Source organism: Bombus fervidus, chromosome 12 (assembly GCF_041682495.2).
Source record: "Bombus fervidus isolate BK054 chromosome 12, iyBomFerv1, whole genome shotgun sequence".
In the NCBI taxonomy this organism is placed as follows: Eukaryota; Metazoa; Arthropoda; class Insecta; order Hymenoptera; family Apidae; genus Bombus; species Bombus fervidus.
The window spans coordinates 6,411,031-6,431,070 of NC_091528.1; the positions used below are offsets into that span (position 1 = coordinate 6,411,031).

The following is a 20,040-nucleotide window of genomic DNA, read 5'->3' on the forward strand; positions in this document are numbered from 1 at the left end:
GCTACATTTAACGGGAAGATAAGGAAACTTATAAATTAGACTAAATAATCGAAAGAGCAACGTGATTAATTTAGCGATATCTAAATCCCGTCAGGTAAACTGATCGTCCAATTAATTATTATACGCTATTAACTGGTATTGTATAATTTAATTTCTATAGTTTCAATCTATAATTTATCGATTAGAAAGAAACTGACAAATATTGATTTTAGTAATAAATTTGCGATTTAATCGAAACACATTTAATAGCATTTATGCATCGCGACTGCAAATCAAAGAAAGCAACTGGATACTTGTGAGCTATAGTGTATGTAAATTTGCGAACTGCCGACTCGTGGAAAGTGAACCTCATGAAGCTATAAAGCACACGAGGAAGACGCTTAATGAAGAATAACGATTCTAAAGAAAGCGACTGGAAGAACCGTGAGATTGCAGTTTTCTGATATTCGTCAGATATTAAGATTTTTTAATATAGCAAAGCTACGTTTTTTTTTCATCAAAAAACTATGTAAGTAATGAGTATTCCTCTGGAAAATCCACGAAGAATATTTGAAAGCTATTTGTGATAAATCTTCAACATCGTAAACGAATGATTCGCTAGCATGGAACATCAAGAATTTATTTGTCACGATAAAAGTCCAAAATAATTCGATCTTGTTTAACAACTGCGATAGAGACTTTTTCAGTTTAATATTTAAAAACAGAATACGATAAAACTAACGGTACAGGTGGCATAAATTTTAGAAGATCGTAAACGAGTAACTTACTAATACGAAAAAGGACGAGAAGTATCTTGGTATAAAATAAAAGTGAATGTAAAATATTCTGAACTAAGTTCGTGGATCGATATAGAAAAACTATAATTCAGATGTTTCAAATCTAACATTTGAAAATCAATTTTAACGAAACTATCATTAAAGCTGGAATTAATTCTCAAGTTGCAGATGAACGATTATCTCGCCAACGCAAATGAAGAAACAGAACCTCCGCATAACGATAAAAGTGGTATTCTAAAACAGACTGAACTCATGGAAGAACTACAATTGAGATGTTCCACGTGTAGCATTTAAAAGTCGACTGTAACAAAATCCTATTACCGAAATTGACATAAGTTTCCAAGATATTGAGGAATAACTAATAAAAAGAAAGAAAGGATCTTCGTGTAACGACGAAAGTGGATGCTAAAACAAACTGAACTTACAGACGAGCTGCAATTGAGACATTTGAAAATGTGCAAACTCCAAGTTTCCTTTGAATGGCGGTACTTTCTCGAAATGGAAGACCCTAGAAGAGAGGTTCTCTCGAGAAAACCGCGAGTCCTTTCTAGTGATTTAATTGCCTTTTCGTGATGGAATCCGTGAGCCAAATAAAGGTGCAGATTTGGAGAAGTTTGGTCAACATTCATCATAGTGACGTTACCGTGGCTTCGTTTCCGGCTTTTGGAGCCGAGGATTAACAGCGAGGAACTGGTGTAAACAGAGGATTGATTTACGAGGATTTACTTGTCACGGTGTTACACATTTCACGCGCGAACTTCGCGCTTCTGAAAGAATTAAATAGAAACATTAGGCTGATCGTGAAAAATACATACGTGGTATTATGATAATCTGGAAAGTCGGGGATTCGAGACGACCGGCGATGTTCTGGCCTTTCGTATCAGCACATTTCCTGCCGTTCGCGACACTCAAACTCCCTCCGATAAATTTCCAGCGGAATCTTCTTAACTTGGAAAGTTGTTGTTGCAAGAATCGACTGGAAAATGAACTTCCTTCTTGACAAAATATAACTTCCGACTTTAGATATAGAAATTTAGTTTAATATTTTCTATAAATCGAGTATATTCAGTGTCAGGAAATTTTGAATGCTCAAAATATTCTATCGATTTTCTTACGTGAATCAAGTCGAATCGATTAACTTTTGTAGCTTTTGTTAATTTTTTAATTTCACTACACGCGCGCGACTAACGTTCAATTCTCGACAAACGAATGACTCACTTCCATAAGTTCATTTATTGCAAGAAAATGGCATAAATAATAGTAAATGACAAGGTAAAAGGACAATGTTTGGGACATCACTTTTCTCTACCAGTTTTAATTTATATTAACTGAAAATATATCCTCTCTTCTATCGCGCCAAACTTTCAATATCTAATTAATTTTTCCATGAGAAGATGCAAAAGAAGAATCGGTGATATTCCAAGAATTTTTTAATTCAACAATTAATAATTTTCACAACAAAGTAATTTTAACAAATTACTTCCCCGCAAAGTGTATCGAACGATACGGAAATTACTAAAGTTTAACTTTTAAAAAACTATGTTTCACGTGTAACAGCCTAATGCGAATCTGCCATATTCTACGAACTCGAGTCAGTTACCAATGGCCCAACGAGAGGATTCGTAACAAATGGAGGTAAGAAGACAGAGACTTCGAGTCCTTCGAATTTTGTTCGCCTCTGGAAATTCTGCCAGATCGTGAGAATTAGCTGACTCTGATCGTTCTTGCTGCGTGAAAATTAATAAAGTTTGAAATCCGGTTACCTCTAACATGGCTTAACCATAATTGAGTCGAACGAAACGAAGAAGTATAATTCTCTAAGAAAGTCAACCACCCGTTAAATCTCTGTCTTTTGTCTCAAACAAAACCATTTTAAACAAGAGCTATCACAATCTGTGGGAATAATGAAGGACTTAATTAACTGTCAGATAGCCGAGATCGTTCTCCGATAAATTTCCTAAGAATCGTTAAATCATCGACTGACATAAGCTCTTCGTTTTATATGAAAATCGAAGGGGAAAAACATGCTAAATCCATTTTTCTTGATTTTCGAATTTTAATGTCACTTGGTGATTAAATGAAAGAATTGGTATATAACATAAGTGAAAATGAAGAAAACCTGCTGGTTCTGAAGAACTAAGTCTCTTAAAAAATATCTAACAAATTGACCAATTTTTATGGTCCAACCAATCATCGTAATCTTCCTTCGTGGTCTTCATACGCCCTTTTTATAAATTTAATATTTGCATAACGAAAGCTGTCAATGGTAAACAAAATAGACATTGAAACTATTAAAGCACTTAAAAATAAAATTGTTAAAGCCAAAATTTAAAGATACAAATAAAGTCAAAATTAATATTATCACCCAGTGTATTTTCTATTATTTAAATATACTTTTATATTAGTTATTACTGAATATTTATTACCACTGAAATCTCCCATTTATAAAAAAAAAATATCGTCCATGCGACTTGAAATATTTTCGAAATCGAAATATATCCTCACTGTTGAAATGAAATTTATTGCCCTTTTATATATATAATAAAAATGTTTAATAATTAATTCTTTAAAGCACTTGTACTGTTGAAACTGTACTTAAAACTTCCTATGCCATATAATGTATTCACAATTCTATCCGACGAGCCCTTTTCCCCATTCATTCGCGTTAAACGCGATGGTCGTGCACCTCAATTAACGTCGCCGCTTTGATCGATCGATCCGTAAACGCGAACACGATAGGGAGCAACGCGAGGCTCAAATTACTTAAATAATCGAATCGTTGCACGGCGAGTCTGATTAACCGGTGGCAAATCATTCAGGGAATTTCGCGTGGCAGACCGAATTCTGTCAGGAGATTGCACCGCATCCTCGGACGTCGCGATTTCTGGAAACTATTCAGGACGAGTCTCATCGGTAACCTCGACCGAAATTAATGGAATCCTCGCAGGACAGAGCTCCCGGCCGCAAGAGGCAACATACGCCGTAACATTCCATACGAGACGGCCGGCGGACATCGGCTTGTTTCTGAGAAATTTCATCGTCTAGATCGGAGACTTGCGAGCAAGTTCCAATACACAGAAATAAAAAGTAACCATCGAGGGAAAAAATATCGGTAGTTCCGACTTTGTATTATTAACCAGTTAGCTCTTGCGATCTGTTTGAAAAGCGTGTGCCTACAACGCGTTGCAAAAAGCAAGCGATGACGAGTATACTCGTCAAACACAGAGTACGCGTGGCTGTTACAGTATAGAATTAAGTTGTAATAATATGGCTGTTTTGTTATTTTATTTTATTGCTGCAATTACTAAATTGCTATTTAAACGGCTATTTAAACGAGTATACTCGTCACGAAGAAATGACAATATTTTGTGTTATGACGCGTATACTCGTCAAAAACAACTAACTGATTAATGAATGTAAAGTATCGTCGTTGGAGGATAAAATTTAACAACAGAGCTAGCGACGTTTGAAGTACGAAATTCGTAAGATAACCGAAAGATATGACACGGGTGTGGCCGAATGATATGTCAAGCGGATGGCAAGTGATTCCTTGTGAAAAAAGGAAAGAAATATAGGATACAATTATGTCATCCGAGGCTTAGTTGTCCGGGAAGCTGACTTTGGAAATTTCTTTGATATACAGTACAACCCTTGTTCATGCAAACACCCGTCATTATCCTAACATCCTAATATCCGAATGTCGTATCATCCGAACGCTCTATTATCCGACTATTGTATTTCCCCTTAGAGAATACGTTTGTAAACTATGTATATATTTTATTACAGTTCGTATGCAGCGTTTCTCTTATTCGATCAAGTGAAGAAACAAAATACGACATAATTAATAATAGTTATAAATAAAAAAATAATAGCAGGCAAAAAGATATGGGATCCGTAAATATTGAAAGAATCTGTGAATTAACGTTAATTTGTATTTGAAGAAATGAAATTTCATATGGGAAAAGCGATTGTTCTATTATCCGAAAATTCTATTATCCGAACAATTTTGTCTGCCTATTAGTTCGGATAAAGGAGGCTCTGCTGTATGTGAATTTAATTAGTTAGCGACTAGGCAGGAATAAGCAATCAGAAGGTGGTTATTCCACGTGTGAAAATAAGTGGAAAACGAAGAGTGTAATTTTTCCACTTGAGGCTGCATTTTCAAGAAAATTGAGTTCGTTCACGTTGAGTTAATAATCGGTTTAGTACACGCGTATGATAAATTTTCGAATTTACTTTTCACGAAATCAAACCGCTTTATGAACAGATTTTATTCCACGTTCATTTATTTTCACACGTAGAATAATATGCTACCGATTATTTTTTTCCACTTGGCCTCGCTAATTAGTCTACGGCTAATTAGCCACGCTCAAGTGTACTTGATAAATTTTCACACTCTATCTATACATATGATAAAATACACGTATATAATAAAGGAATAGGATATGGAAAAATTTATAAAGCAAGAGAAAAATTATTTGAACCAGGAAAAATATGCAAACTGTAAATCTATAAAAATTTCTATGAGAAACTACTACGATAAATTGCTATTTTTATGAAAAAGATTTCCACGATATTCTGTCCAAGACCATTTACGTTAGTTATCCTGCAATTTGGATAATTCTAAAACTTCATCTGCCGCTACTTTTATGCTACTTTGTTAACTCGACGACAAGAATATGATGTAACTTGAAGTTTCAAACAAAATCGAAGTTACTTCTACTAAAATCAAACATAAACTGGCACTTGTTACTCGAACTAATTAAACACAAATTGGTATTTCTTACTTGAGCTAATTAAACGTGAATTGGTACTTGTTAACACGAAACTTTAACTACACAGCTACAAATATTTATTAAAACGAAAGACTGTGGCGTAGAAGGAAGATGCTAAAAATCAACAATATCAAGCGTGTTTAATTAAAATTATATCCAAGCTCATCTGTTGTTTTCACCGAAAACGACAGTCCAAACAATTCCTGATTATACAAATATTTTTGCAACGCGTTATCAAACTTTAATTAAACTTTTCAACGAGACGTTTTACACGCAAATAAATTTATGAACGAAACTATCAGCAAGATTAAACGCGATATCCCAAGCTTTGTTCTACGATTCGTCTTAATTGAATTAGTGCATGTGCGGTCGATATTATAATTAGCATCATATCACGTTTTATCTTGCCTTTAATGAAGAAATTTTTACCTTGCAGTTCGCCGACGAACGTTACACAGATCCATAATTCGCGACTTAAAGTTGCGTGCCAAGCAGGACCGAAATAGATCGCAATATGCTCTTGTTAAGCGCTTTCAACGAGTTCGTTAATAAGAATTTTAATCGAAGGAAAGAGATATGCGCGCTAATTAATTATTAATCAATCGAGTTTGCTGTAACGATGACGTGTACCTGCTCTATCTGTGCTAGAAAAATAACAATAGCGCTGATAACCTTGCATTACGTACAGTTCGAATCGACGAAATAAGTAGATGTAAGCGCAGATATTTATGAATTTGTGGAAAATTTTAAGGTGCAAATATTTAAATATTTTATTATTTTTTAAATATTTTACTTAAATTTACATTTTTATTTAGATTCTCCTACTTAATATCTCGGGCAATTTTTATCAAAATTGTTTAACATTTTATTAGGCAAATGAAAGAAACCTTCGTTCATAAAAACATAAATTTGCACGAACATTTACAATATGGATATGAAAAGCGAGCTTGCAATTTACTAATTCAAAGGTAAATTCCACCATCCGTAACGCTACGGTAAATTGGAAAAACTAAATTGCAACGCGGCTTCGAAATTGTTTCGCGAAATAAATTATTATCATTTGCAAGGGAAATTTTTGGAAGCGAGTAACTTTCGTTGAAAAATTACAATTTTTCAAAGTTCAAACGGTTTCGGGCAACGAGATAGTGTTTGTTACTCTTCTGATCACTTTGCTTGGGTCTCCTCTTTCGGCACTGTTAAGCAAAGCGTGCGTTCAACGAATTCAGCGTGGCCGTGTACGTTCGAGCAGGCTGCAGCTGCCGAGCAATCTCAGAAACTTCACTTTTCACCCTCTTCGCCTCTCCATTAACATGCCATGAATCAAAATTATACGCGTGCCGCGCTGTAAAAGCGTCGCAGTGACGCGTGAAATACGACAAGACGCAGATTTGAAACATCTGCCGTTATTAGAAATCGCGGTAGGAAATCGTCGTTGCGAAACTCGTGTATGGAAATAACGAGAAAGACAGAAGGAGAGGAAAAGTTTTTAATGGCCACGATATCGAATGCGACTCGTTAAACTTATACGAGTGATCGTATCTCGCGATTCAAAACGCGACACGGACGGCTTCATTTCCCGCAGTTAACTCGTTTTATCTATTTTTAGGTGGCTCGTAAAGTTTTATGGATCGAAGGTGCGCATGAAACATGTGCTAAGGTGAACAGAGTAAGAGAGAATCGTGAAACACTCGTGAAATCGATCTCTGTCCTTGGTCACACAGAGTTGGTGTTCTTTAATCAATGACTGCAACGCTGCCACACACGAGACGAGTCTACGAACAGATTGTAGATTGTAAAGGAAACCTCGGCTACAGATAAATCCACAACGATATTGTGTGCGTTACGCGAAAGCTTTTTAAAATTTCATTGGCATTGTACTCGGACACGCTGTTACGACGTTGAACAGATTTCAAATCCGAAAATGTATATACAAGTTACGGAACATTTATACGAAGTATTTGAACACGTTATGGAAAATTTCTCTATTCAGACATGATTTTCATGATTATGTTTGACAAATTTCAAACCAATCCAATTAATTGTATATATGTAAATTACAACATACTTACTGCAATCGTACGAATAAAATCGAGTAAACAAATTAGTATACAGCATGAACAGCTACCTTAAGCTTGTAACAAGTACCAAAGATGCTTCCACTGAATATCGAGGTTTTCTAACGCAATGGAACAGTCTAAAAATCATAATGATGAAAGTGAAGATTTTGAGAATTTGCTTCCAATCACGCGTTTCGACTCCTAAGAATATCATTTCACTATCCGAAAAAATATCATGAATATTTTACAACAATAAATACAGAACGCTCTGTTTTATGGAAAATAGCAGCGACTTAAACCATGACGATTCTCCTAACCGTTCAACCAAACGTATAAATACGTTTGTAACCTCGGTAAAATATATCCTTGCATCTTTGCTACATGAACAACCACGTACAATCTCAGATTCGCAAAATTTACAAATATAATCGTCGGATAATTGGATCAGAATTATGAAAATGTTTTATATAACACACATGATACATTCATAATACATACATCAGTATACACCTTTATCTCGCTTCAAAGTATCACAGATTGATATTACCAAGAACGACAAAAAATTCCTCAGCCTGAATCACAGGTTTTACTACTTACTTTCAGTAGTAAAAGTAAACGTATAAAGGCGACCGTGGTGATGGGAGGAAACCGCGCTGGCGGCAGCAATTCCTTTTGCAAAAATAACGTTGGAACACGCATTCGTATCCCGAGGATTTCATCTTTTATTTACGACAACGGCCTGGTTGTCTCTTATCAGAGAAACGGACGAATATAAAGCATGAGGCGAGATACAAGGTGGAGCGGAAGGATAGGTTGCACAATCGTTCGTTTTTATCGCAGCAAGTTGGATCAAAGCCAATGTCGCAAACCGGATACATATTCCTCTGCGGATTAATCCCAAACTTTCGAGCCGATCCCCTATCCGCTTTGTGGCCCAAACTATCGGACGTCCAAACAAATCTGCGATGTTTGAGACGCGTCGCGTCGTCCGTGAAAAATTGCCATCGTGACTTTCCAAACTGGTATACTCCGCCTCTCGCCTTTGATCCGAACGCCTTACCTCGTCGCGACCCGCCTTCATATAGTTCCAGCCACGTCGAAACCCGGCTAATTGTCCGCCGGCCTCGTTAAAATTGTCGATTGCAACATTTGACACTATGAACCGCCTCGAAGGGTTCGCCAAGGTTTTTAGTTAGGTTGAAAAGAGCGGAAAGCGCCTGAAGAAACAACACCTTAATGAGAACCGTGTAACGACGGGGCAGGGGAAGACGACCTTCCTTTTTACGTGTGGAACATCCAAGATTGCCGATGAACAGAGAACAAATGAGGAGTTTGCTCTTTTTCATTGAGAACGTAACTGGCTCGTCGGAAGGCATTATTCTTCCGAAAGAAAGAAATAAATTGTATGAAATGAAATTTCTGTTAATTAGCCTTCGATATAACGTTTTCTCGTTACTTATAGTTAAATTATAGATTTTTATTTTTATGGAAAATTTAGAGGTGGAAAGATGTAGAAATATAAAAAATATTTGGAAATATTTGGTATAATATTTAATGGAAGATGTAGATCTTTATGTAGGTTCGATTTCTTTAGTTTTAAGTTAATAGGAGCATGAAACTGCATAAAAATCTGCGGTCTACTTGTAATCGTTGCTAAATTTCTTATTTTTGTTATGGAAATATTCTTCTACTGTTTCGACTGCTTGATTCTCAATTTTCAAAAAAGTATTATCAAGGTTTAAACTAACTGGCTGCCTATTTAAACGAGATTTTGAAAGCTGTCTTAAATTACAAATTTTTCTATTTGTTATCTAAAATTTCACAACAGTAAGAATTACCATACAACAATAGCAAATAATATATCCAATAAATATTATTAGTTATCCGATATAGATATTGGTTATAGAAATTATGTTTCGACAATTAAAACATATATTCATCTTAATTACCTATAATTTATGAAATTTATGATATCTCGAAATGAAGCTGTAAATGACAAAATCATCGATCTAATATAGAAATTTCATCGCAATTGCCTTGGATAATTTTAACAATTGTGTAAACGATATTAAATTAAATTTTTCCATTTGACGACATCCAAGACTGCATAACACGAAACTACTACAGAACAATTTATCGATTAAATTTTTAATAGTAGAAATCCAGCGATACTGTTCGACCTTTTGCGAATCGTGTTACGAAGGTTTCCATCTCAATTACCCACGATGTATAAAATTCATGGAATCTCGAAATAAAGTTGCAAATGACAAAACTTTCAACCTAATACAAATGCCAATTTCATCACAGTTATCTTGCATAACGACGATCGTATAAAACGATATAGAAATGAGTTTTTCTATCGAACGACATCGAAAACTGCACAACACGTAACATTGCTATGGAACAATTCATCGATTAACCAGTTTGTTGTTTCTGACGAGTATATTCGTCACGAATAAATGGCAATACTTTGTTATAACGAGCCCTGTCAGTAATAAAATTGAAAAGTAAAACAGTCGTTTCGTTACGACTTAATCCCATTTTAAAACAGTAACATATACTCTGCGTTTGACGAGTATATTCGTCATCGCTTACGAAATTTATTAATAAATTGTGTCCTAAATTGCGACACATTTTAGGTATACAATTTTCAAAGTTTTCAAACAAGTGGCAACAGCTAACTGATTAAATTCCCGATAGCAGAGACCCAGCAGTACTATACGCTTTCTTATGAATCATGTTTCGGAGATTAAAACATTGGTACATCTCAATCACCTGGCTACGACCTGCGAAATTTATGGATTCTAAATGACAAAACTTCCGACTTCATATACCAATTTCATCGCTGTTACACTTAGATAACTATGACGACGATCGTATGTTCATGGCAGACAGACATCAAACTGAGTTATGAACTTTCTGGCGACAGTTAATCGTTGAATAGCATTTCCATGAATAGAAATTACTGAATTTTCATTCGTAAGATGTCAGGGAATATTCTAATTCAGCCGCTAAGACGGACATTCTCCGCATAAAGTCTCATTGTGCAATGCCACGTTGTTCCATCTCACATGTGCATAGTCCACTATTCTCGATTTTCGCGTTCGATCAGTATCCACTTTATTTCCAAGTGGGGCCGCGCTTTCTAAACTAACCTACTTTACCAAGAATTCCTCGTTATTGAGCCAAACGATCATCGAATTTAGCATGTTCCACTTTAGGTAACTTGTCCTTCGACCGCCAGAACAAAGTCTTCCGATTGCTTTCAGGGGAGGAATAGTTCTAGTTTTATCGTCAAATTAGAGGCAATCGCTATGACTTTTATTAGAGATTTTAAGGAAAAATCAATCGATGAGCCTTTTAACCCCCGAAGACTTCGCTGGCCCGCGTTTTACTAAATTTTCAACAACATTAAGGTAAGATGAATTTCGTGAAGAAATGCTAGAAAATTTTTACGTGCATATTATATGAAGCATTTCCAAAATTTCATTAGTACCGTAACGAGGCACGACTATCGAGATTACATTGGTAAAATTTGAAAAGTGTTTCAAAATATATCTAGAAATCACAAGATATTTATAAGAAGCATAAACTTTGTAAAGACCATCAGAGTACTTGGGCGAACAATTCCTCGCTTTAGTTAATAAACCACAATACACAGTGAGACAATGTTTAGCATTAATTGTACGTTCAAGGCTATTACTCATGCTGTATACTAATTTTCTATCGTATATTTCCGATAAATGTCTTGTCTGTCTAATTGCTATATATACGTAGATTTTCGGATTGATTTCAAATTTTACTTTTACAATCATAACAGTCGTGCCTCATCATGCAGTGGTAAAGAAATTTCAAAAAGTTTCGTACAATTCACAAAAATAAGATATTATGGTGTGGTGTACTGATTGCGGCTCCCAGCACAAAATATATGAAATTCGTGTAACAGTGTTAATGGTATAATCTTTTCTAGTGGAAAATGATGAGAATCATACCTCTTTTAGGTTTTAGCACCGATCAAAGCCACTTTGGAATCTATTTGACCAGGCTTTGGGGAAGTTCCGACAAGCCGCTTTGCTTTTCTCCCCTAACCGAATTCAAGAGAGATCACTGTGTTTCCCAAGTACTACGCACTGCACGACATCTAAACCGAGATCCTTTCAACGAAAATTGATCGTATTGTAGATGGGAAACCGATTTAATGCCACTGTCTCTGAATCCCAATACGGGAAACTCGTAATTTAAAAGAATCACCGATGCACAGAGTAATAGTTGAATTTTCAGAAACCTACACGATAAGACAATAATAAAATAATTTGATATATCGATGGAAATAGATCGATAGGTTCGATAAATTATACTGTTTTTCTGATGCAAGAATTTATGTTAATGCGCGAGGAACATAAGACGTAGAACTTCAGGATGTATTAACACTAGATCTATCAGAGTAATTCGAATGACAATGACAATTTGGCCAATTAGAAAACAATGTTTAAATTGTATTTTCCAGAAGAGAAAGAAAGATATAGATCTCGTATTGAAAATTTTATTACCACGAGGATTAGTTAACTACGAATTTATAACGCATTTGAAAAAGTAATTTAATTTCGAGAGGGAAGCACTCGCTTTAATTTATTTAATTGTCCACGGTGATTTAATGGATTTAAAACGTTGCATTTTTACAGGTTTAAATAATTGTTCTTCAAAGTATATGAATTTAGTCTATTCGTATATTTTTTCATTTTAACTTCTTTGGAACAAGCTTTAATCATGAGTAGCTCTAGTATTACTGCATTATGACAATTCCACGCATGCAGACAGAAATATTACGTTCTCGTGTAATTTTTCATATTTTTCATTTCCATACTATCATCCACGAAAGCCATAGAAGCGGAAGATTCCATTTCCTCTGGAGTCGGAAGAGAAATCTTCGTGGAAACTCGATCATCGTTTACCTGCGTGGTGGCAACGATGATATGTAGTAGACGCATTTCTACTCGATGCTCTCAGCCAGTTTTTACAAAGGCAACAGAGAACCAAAGATAAGAAAACCAGCTTTCCAACGAGCTTCTGGCACATTGCCAAACAGTAGTGACGACGTTCTTTGTTTGACAGGCTGTTTCATATTCCGCTGACAGGTGGCTATTGAAAAATTTACAGCAATGAGCCGTGACACGGAAACAATAAAGAACGAGAGGTAGCCACTGAGATAACGAGATATCTTCCCGTGCTTGTAAATAATTGAAAATCACGAAAGGACGATAATAATTAAATTAAATTTTGGGAAATATTTAAGGGAGTACCCTACCCTACTGTGAGCTTCTGAAAATTATTCTTTTAATATTTAGAAAAGTATTCTACTGTGAATAAAAAATTAATCTCTATGAATATCCAAGGGAGTATTTTATTGTAAATTTTTAAAAATTAGTATCTACGAATATTTGAGGAGATATTCCATTCTGAATTCTTCAACATTAATCTCTGTTAATGCATAAAGCAGAATTCTACTGCAAATTGAAAATTAATCTCTATAAATATTCAGAGAAGCATTCTGTTGTAAATTAAAACTTAATCCCTATAAATATTTGACGATGTTCTCTATCGTAAATTTGTAAAAATTAATGTCTATAAACATTTGGGGAGATATTCTGTAAATTTTTGAAAGTTAATCTTTGTTAATATTTTGGGTGGTATCCTACTGTAAATTAAAAATTAATCTCTATAGATATTTAAGGGAGCATTCTGCTGTATCTGAAAAGATCAAATTTTCTGTTTCTGTATTTTCTGGGAGAAAACAGATCTAGAAATATATGTGCAAATTCCTATGTCCAATGTGTCAAAATTTAATAAAAAATAAAATGCTTACCGATATAAAGAACTATAAATTACGTTTTTTGAACTGGATTCTATGATATCTCAAGAATTGTATCCAGATTTTGGATATACTTTCAGAACATGCGTCGTGAAGCTAAAGCCCATAAAAATTAAACCCAGCTTTAAATTTTCTAATTATTTACTTGTCTCTCTCCCAAGTTGTGAATTCAGAATCTTTTTGATTTTATTATGTCAAACAAACGGAATGTCTAGAATCGCAGAGAAGATCCCTTTTCCCATCACCGCCAATTTTTATTATTTTTTGTCTTTGAACAAATTTGCGAATGTTACCGAAACATAGATAAATATACATATCCCGCATGTATTTCAAAAATAACACAACGCAACTAACAAATTTTTCAGAAAAACCAGTACTTGTAAATATTTGGAAGCTTACAAAAAGAATGATCTAACAAATAAATGATCTTGACAAAAGGACAGATTCTACGAAACAAGGATCAAATATTATTTTTGTAATTTTCCATTTTTATTCCTCGAACCCTTTCGACGATTTTCATGCTCTAACAAAAAACTGAATTGCTTCCAACTGTAACACTTTTGCGACACACGCGCAAAATGTCGACAGAAAAATTCGCATTAACATATTTAAATTTCCCATTGAAATTCTACTAATCAGCGTAATCACTTGACACTCACAATAAACTATCACGTATCTCGCAATTATATTCCACAGGTGTACCTTGGGAAAACTTAAAAAATAGCTTCCGATCTCGAGTTCATTGTCTTGTGATTTACTTGCCACGCAGAACGATAAATTTCATTAAATTCTGCAATCCATCGTCACAATAAACCTGCTGCAAGCGTAATTCGCACGGTATTATTCGCTGCACTACAGAAATCGTGGCGCCAAAGGAGCTTTACGGCGGGCTCGTGCCAGACTTCAATTAATCGCAACAACGAAATCTTTAACCGACCCCGACCTCGTCGTTCTGCATTATTTCTCTCGCGGAAACGTTCAACCCTCGGTTGAAATCGTCGGTTTGATCGTGAAATCGCTGACTTTTGCGTTCTCCGACGACGACTCGAATAAAATTGCCGAGGCCTCGCCCGTTCCCTCGAATTTTCAGCCATCTAGCGACTATCGATCGGCACACCGACACTGCGATTATCCAGATACGGTCGTCAAGAAGCGGAGAAATTGTTCAGAATTCCGAACGAGCGAAATTAAAATGCTCTCGAGCGCGGTCGCGGTCGAAACGATCCTCCAGAGGGATCGAAAGATCTCCACAGGGGGAAAGACAATAGCGCAGCCAACCGATAAATTGCTGGCAATCGTTGCAACGTCTCGGCCTTGAACCAGGATTACCGATACCACGAAGAAGGATTCTTTGCCTCGGTCTGCTTTTCCAATGGAATTTATCGCGAGATTTTAAGCGAAGACCGAAACGAGGAGATGCGTACGCGGACAAACGTGTGGAAGAATAATTTCCAACGAGAATAAATTGTCATTAATTACCGAGAAACAATAAAACAGATTCACGTTCGCCAATGCAATGTTAATTAATTGCAAAATAATTCGTGTTAAATATGTTTCATTTTAGATTACATCTGTGATTAATGTATTTAGTTACACTATATTTTTTCAAAATTATATATACTTTTTTTAGGAAAGAGTAGCAACTGATAGATTCCTTTTGACTTGCTATAAGAATAAGTTATCTAATATTGAAAACATATTTCTATTCGCGTGTTCTAAATATATTTTAGAAAAGACAAGATGATAGATACGTCGATCCTTTTTGACTTACGTTAAGAGTAAATTACCATTGGCGATACATAAAACAGATTTGCACTCGCGTACATGTGTAACATTTGTTTACACTGACCGCAAGATATCCGCGTTTGAAAATATATTTTCAAAATATTTTAAAAGAGACTATATTTAGTAAGAAAAAAAAGAGATTCAGGTTTGTTTACTTTCTCCTTTATCGAATCTTGATCACCTGGAAAACAATTAGGTCTGTATAATGAGAATATACGAGATTACCTATAACATCACGATTTTATGGAGAGGCTGAAATTTGTTGTCCCATAGGAAATATCATTCACGAAGATAACATCCCTTAAATGGTGTCTCTCACTTCCACGCGCGCTATTTTACATATTGGCCGATAACGTTGTCCTTTGTCTACGGGTAACGATCGGTGTCCTTGCCCGAATCCACGGTTGTCGCAAATTTCTGATTCTAATCCGACCGAACGTGCCTCGAATTTATTTCATCCATTTGTTAAACATTCGTGGTTCCAGCACTGATACTTTTCGCCGATAGTTTCGTACATTATTTTGGACGAAATACCGGCGAATGCTATAAAACGAAGCAATGGTCGTTTTAGTTTTAAAGGTGATGTCACAAAAATCATTAACAGCATGACTAAAGACCTAAGCAGGATCCATTAATTCTTTTGTCCAATTCTTTTGTTACTTTATTTTAGAAAAACACGAAGCCAAGCTCAGATTGGCACAGGCGATGCTGTCACGAAACAACACCGATCACAAATTTCTTTCTATCGGGACATTATCGTCGCTCTCGTAAACAAGTCGAGATCTACGATTCGTTCAATTTTTCGCACCACAAACCCGGCCGAGAATATTTGCCAACCTAAACTGACGACGAAACAAGGACGTTCGATTTCAAGGACTCCATTAGCCCGTCTGGTGTACGATTTCTATCGATATCGAGAGCAATAAAGTGGGCATGTTCGGCGGATTATCGCGAAGGCGCGGCCAAACTGGAAATGGAGTTGGAAAGGACACCCACTAACGAATTTCACGGTTAAGACACATTTGGCTCGGCAGCAAGTTCAAGTATTGTACAGAACACACTTACATAACGCATCGAAGTTTCTTTCATCGAACAAGCCAATATATTTCACAATTTAACGCGCTTTCACCGCAAATTTGATTAACAATTTAATCAACAATCGAAGGTAAGAAATTTCTCAATGTTAGAATTAGAAGTATGAGCAACCGGAGGATTGAAATTTCCCACTTTTTACGCACTGGCAAATTGTAAGAGCAGAGATATTATGAAGCTAAGTTTGATTAACAATTTAATCAACAATCGAAGGTAAGAAATTTCTCAATGTTAGAATTAGAAGTATGAGCAACCGGAGGATTGAAATTTCCCACTTTTTACGCACTGGGAAATTGTAAGAGCAAAAATATTATGAAGCTAAGTTTGATTAACAATTTAATCAACAATCGAAGGTAAGAAATTTCTCAATGTTAGAATTAGAAGTATGAACAACCGGAGGATTGAAATTTCCCACTTTCTACGCACTGGGAAATTGTAAGAGCAGAAATATTATGAAGCTAAGTTTGATTAACAATTTAATCAACAATCGAAGGTAAAAAATTTCTCAATGTTAGAATTAGAAGTGTGAGCAACTGGAGGATTGAAATTTCCCACTTTCTACGCACTGGGAAATTGTAAGAGCAAAAATATTATGAAGCTAAGTTTGATTAACAATCGTTAAAGAAGGAAAAGAAACTTTCTAGTGTAGAAACGAGCAAGCCAAAAGTCGAAATTCGTCGTTTTAAAATCATCAGAGTTAGAACTGGACGATTAGAAAAATCCAAAGGTGAAAACTCGCGAAACTGAAAAACAGCTGCAGAGAAAGGAAGCTCTTTGACGTAAGAATAAGCAACTGGAAGATTGAAATTCACGCGCTTTTAACACACACTGCACGATTAGAATATTCTAAAGGCAGAGAAATTCTGCCGCCGAAATTGATTAACAATCGTAAGGAAGAGATTCATGAATTTTTAACTGGCCCTAAATGATTAGAAAGTTATAAAAGCAGATGATCGAGGAATGAAATTTGATTAAGGATAAACTAAACAAAATTTTATGAGCGGAAAGCAACTTTTCAACATGCAGATGAGCAACTAAAAAATGAGAATTTTTACCCTTTCAACGCGCTGAACGATTAGAAAGTTCTAAAAGTAGGCTATTGTGAAACCAAATTTAATTAACAATCACAAACAGAGAAAACTCGGAGATCGGCAGCTTAATACAGTCGCTGCTAAAGAACCGTGAAGAGAGAGACGTTTTTAGAATTAACGAGATTTCTGCAATTATCGGGGATGAGGGTATACAGTCTGACGATCGAAACGGATCGAGGGAACAGGGGAAAAAAGAAGAGAATACCGTGAGTCAACGCGCAACTTGAACGAAATCAACGAGAGGCATCGTAAAAATGTTTTGCTTCCGACGAATGTATATTGGTGAAAGTTCAGGAACAATCGTAAATAAAACATCAGCGAACTTGTAACCGGAGATAAATAGGAAACAAGAGGCATTTAGTCAAAAGAACAATTGGCATCATAATAAAGGAATAAATGTGTTTGAAATTGAACGTGGTATAGTTTAGGAAAATTCTTTCAACTTGACATACATATAATTTATCGTCTATAATAATCTTTCGCGAAAACGCATTTAATCGTCATTGCAAATTGTTACGACTATCTCGGTAATAAAATACAGCACATAAATAAAATACATCGACCAGAAGAGAAAAACGAGGAGGTAAAACGAGAGAACCGTAACGAGATGAATTTCGAAAAATAGCGCTAACGATGTTGAAAGGACTAATTACGAGAACAAGGTACAATTAGACGAATCAACGAACATAACGAGAGAGAGAGAGAGAGAGAGAAAGGGAGGACAAATGTCTTAAGAGAAAGGACCAGATTTAAATGATCCTAAATTTATTCTATGGAATGGCAAACCAAAAGTTCCAATTTTTAATACAGAAATATAAATGAGAATGCCGTTGTTGAATACAGTTAAATGCGATATAATGATTTGTTAGCGTTGCAAATTAATTGATTGTGGGTGTATATCCAAATAAACGAAAACGTACGGGTCTGTTCAAACAGGGAAACAAAACATCGACGACTTCTGTTTATTGTTAGACTATCTTCGATGGTGTTCCAACGTTGCATTGTTTTCATTCGAATTATCAGGTAAACGACATAACGCTGAAATAGCTACTAAAATTACAATATGTGGGCAATCCTTGCGAGAAACATCGTGCACTAGCTTGCCTTCGTTGTACGTAAATGTGCGATATTGCTTTCTCGGCGAGAATCGACGCGACGAGCAGGTTGACAAGAAAAGCTTCGAGGAAATCCGAGGCGTAATAACACGTGAAAACTTGCGCAAGATGGAACCTACAACGTTCTCATCAATGAACATCGGATTGACAGGGAATTACTATATTTCCAAGGACGTTCGCGTAAAAACAAGCGCGCTGCTGCGACGCGTACGAACGATTTCCCTCGCTACTGGAAGAACAGACACTTTGAATCAGAAAAAAACATGAAACACCAGGCAATTCAGAGGAGATGGCGATTTGTAAAGTTTTCAGAATCGAAAGGTGTTGCCGAGGCCAATTAATTTTCTTTGCGAGCTGCACCACGCTGTTTTCCGTCGTTCACGCGCTCCATTCAATTTAATATCGGCAAAAACAAAACGCAAACATAAGCGTGAACAGAGAACAGAACGTACGTTGTTCGTCAAAGTGAATCAATCGGAATCTTGAAACACAGAGCTGTTTAATACCTAATTCGGAAACATCAATGAAAGCTATACGTCTGCCTCTCTCGACGCTTCCTGCTGCTCGAATTATCCGAATTTCGAAGCGAAATATTTCACCTCTGCTAATTTAAACCGGCCATTCGAGATAGCTGTGCATGCGCTTGTAAGTTGGTTTATTATCCACGAAGGCCTCTAAATTGCGTTACTAAAAACGAGTGAAAAGGAGGCAATTAATTTTATGGGGAAAAAAAGAAAAAAATAAAACGAGAACGAAGAAGGATCTTCCCCTAAGCGTCATCTTTGCGGTTATAAATTATTCTGCTTGCGTAGATAGAAAATTCCCGAGCACTTTAACGACTATTTTTATAAAGAAACACGGTATTCCCTTCGTCAACCTCGTATTCCCACAATTTCCACCCCTTAGACGCTTCGAATGAAATCACCCCCTCGATCCAAGGGATTCCAACGTTTGTACGTTGTCTTCGCGACAACATCCTCGAGAGAGAATATTCTTTTCTTATCACGCACGTTTACGATACAGACCATCAGTGTTGTCCGCGTGACAGACAGCAGGTGTTGTGCATTTTCTGCAGTTTCGAGTTGCGGCTAAGCGTGTTGCCTGCGTCCCACGTAGTTCCCGGTCGTCGACGATCGGGCGAGGGAAACGAAAACGGTCGCGCGGAAACGCGTTATCACGATCGAGACGGCGGTTACGTTCTCGCGTTCTGTTTTCTTTTTTTTTTTTATTTTTGTTTTTGTTTTTGTGAAAGAAAAAAAGGCAGGTCGCGTGTCACGAATGAAAATTGTAGCACGCTTGTACGATGCGCGCGTCGCGATGCTCGGCCACCGACTGTCAGCAGCGTCGCGACGGAACATCGGCGCGACGCCCGAACAAGTCCGAGGACGACCGAGGACGTCGAAACGACACGACGCCTGGTGTGTCGACGACGACGACGACGACGACGACGATCAAGACGATAAGGACCGTGTAAACTCGA

General features: G+C 36.3%; 2 protein-coding genes across 8 annotated transcripts in view; both read right to left on the reverse strand.

The window, feature by feature from the left end:
- Wake (ankyrin repeat and fibronectin type III domain containing protein wide awake) overlaps nucleotides 1-20,040 on the reverse strand; it is a 191,227-nt gene that overhangs the window by 167,229 nt on the left and 3,958 nt on the right. Inside the window, exons 1-2 of one of the 6 annotated variants that reach the window (XM_072014365.1) lie at nucleotides 19,586-19,802; nucleotides 1,592-1,752 (exon numbers count right to left, since the gene is read on the reverse strand). The exons of 4 other annotated variants lie outside the window; for them this stretch is intronic. Coding sequence is in view for 1 of the 2 variants with exons in the window: in XM_072014364.1 (XP_071870465.1) it covers nucleotides 19,586-19,588 (3 nt within the window). In the remaining variant the exon portion in view is untranslated. Of the gene's footprint in view, nucleotides 1-1,591; nucleotides 1,753-19,585; nucleotides 19,804-20,040 lie in introns of those variants that run through there. One more of the 6 variants, XM_072014364.1, reaches the window with a different exon arrangement.
- Nucleotides 1-20,040, reverse strand: part of Hrs (Hepatocyte growth factor regulated tyrosine kinase substrate) — a 163,212-nt gene that overhangs the window by 126,973 nt on the left and 16,199 nt on the right. The window lies entirely within an intron of this gene.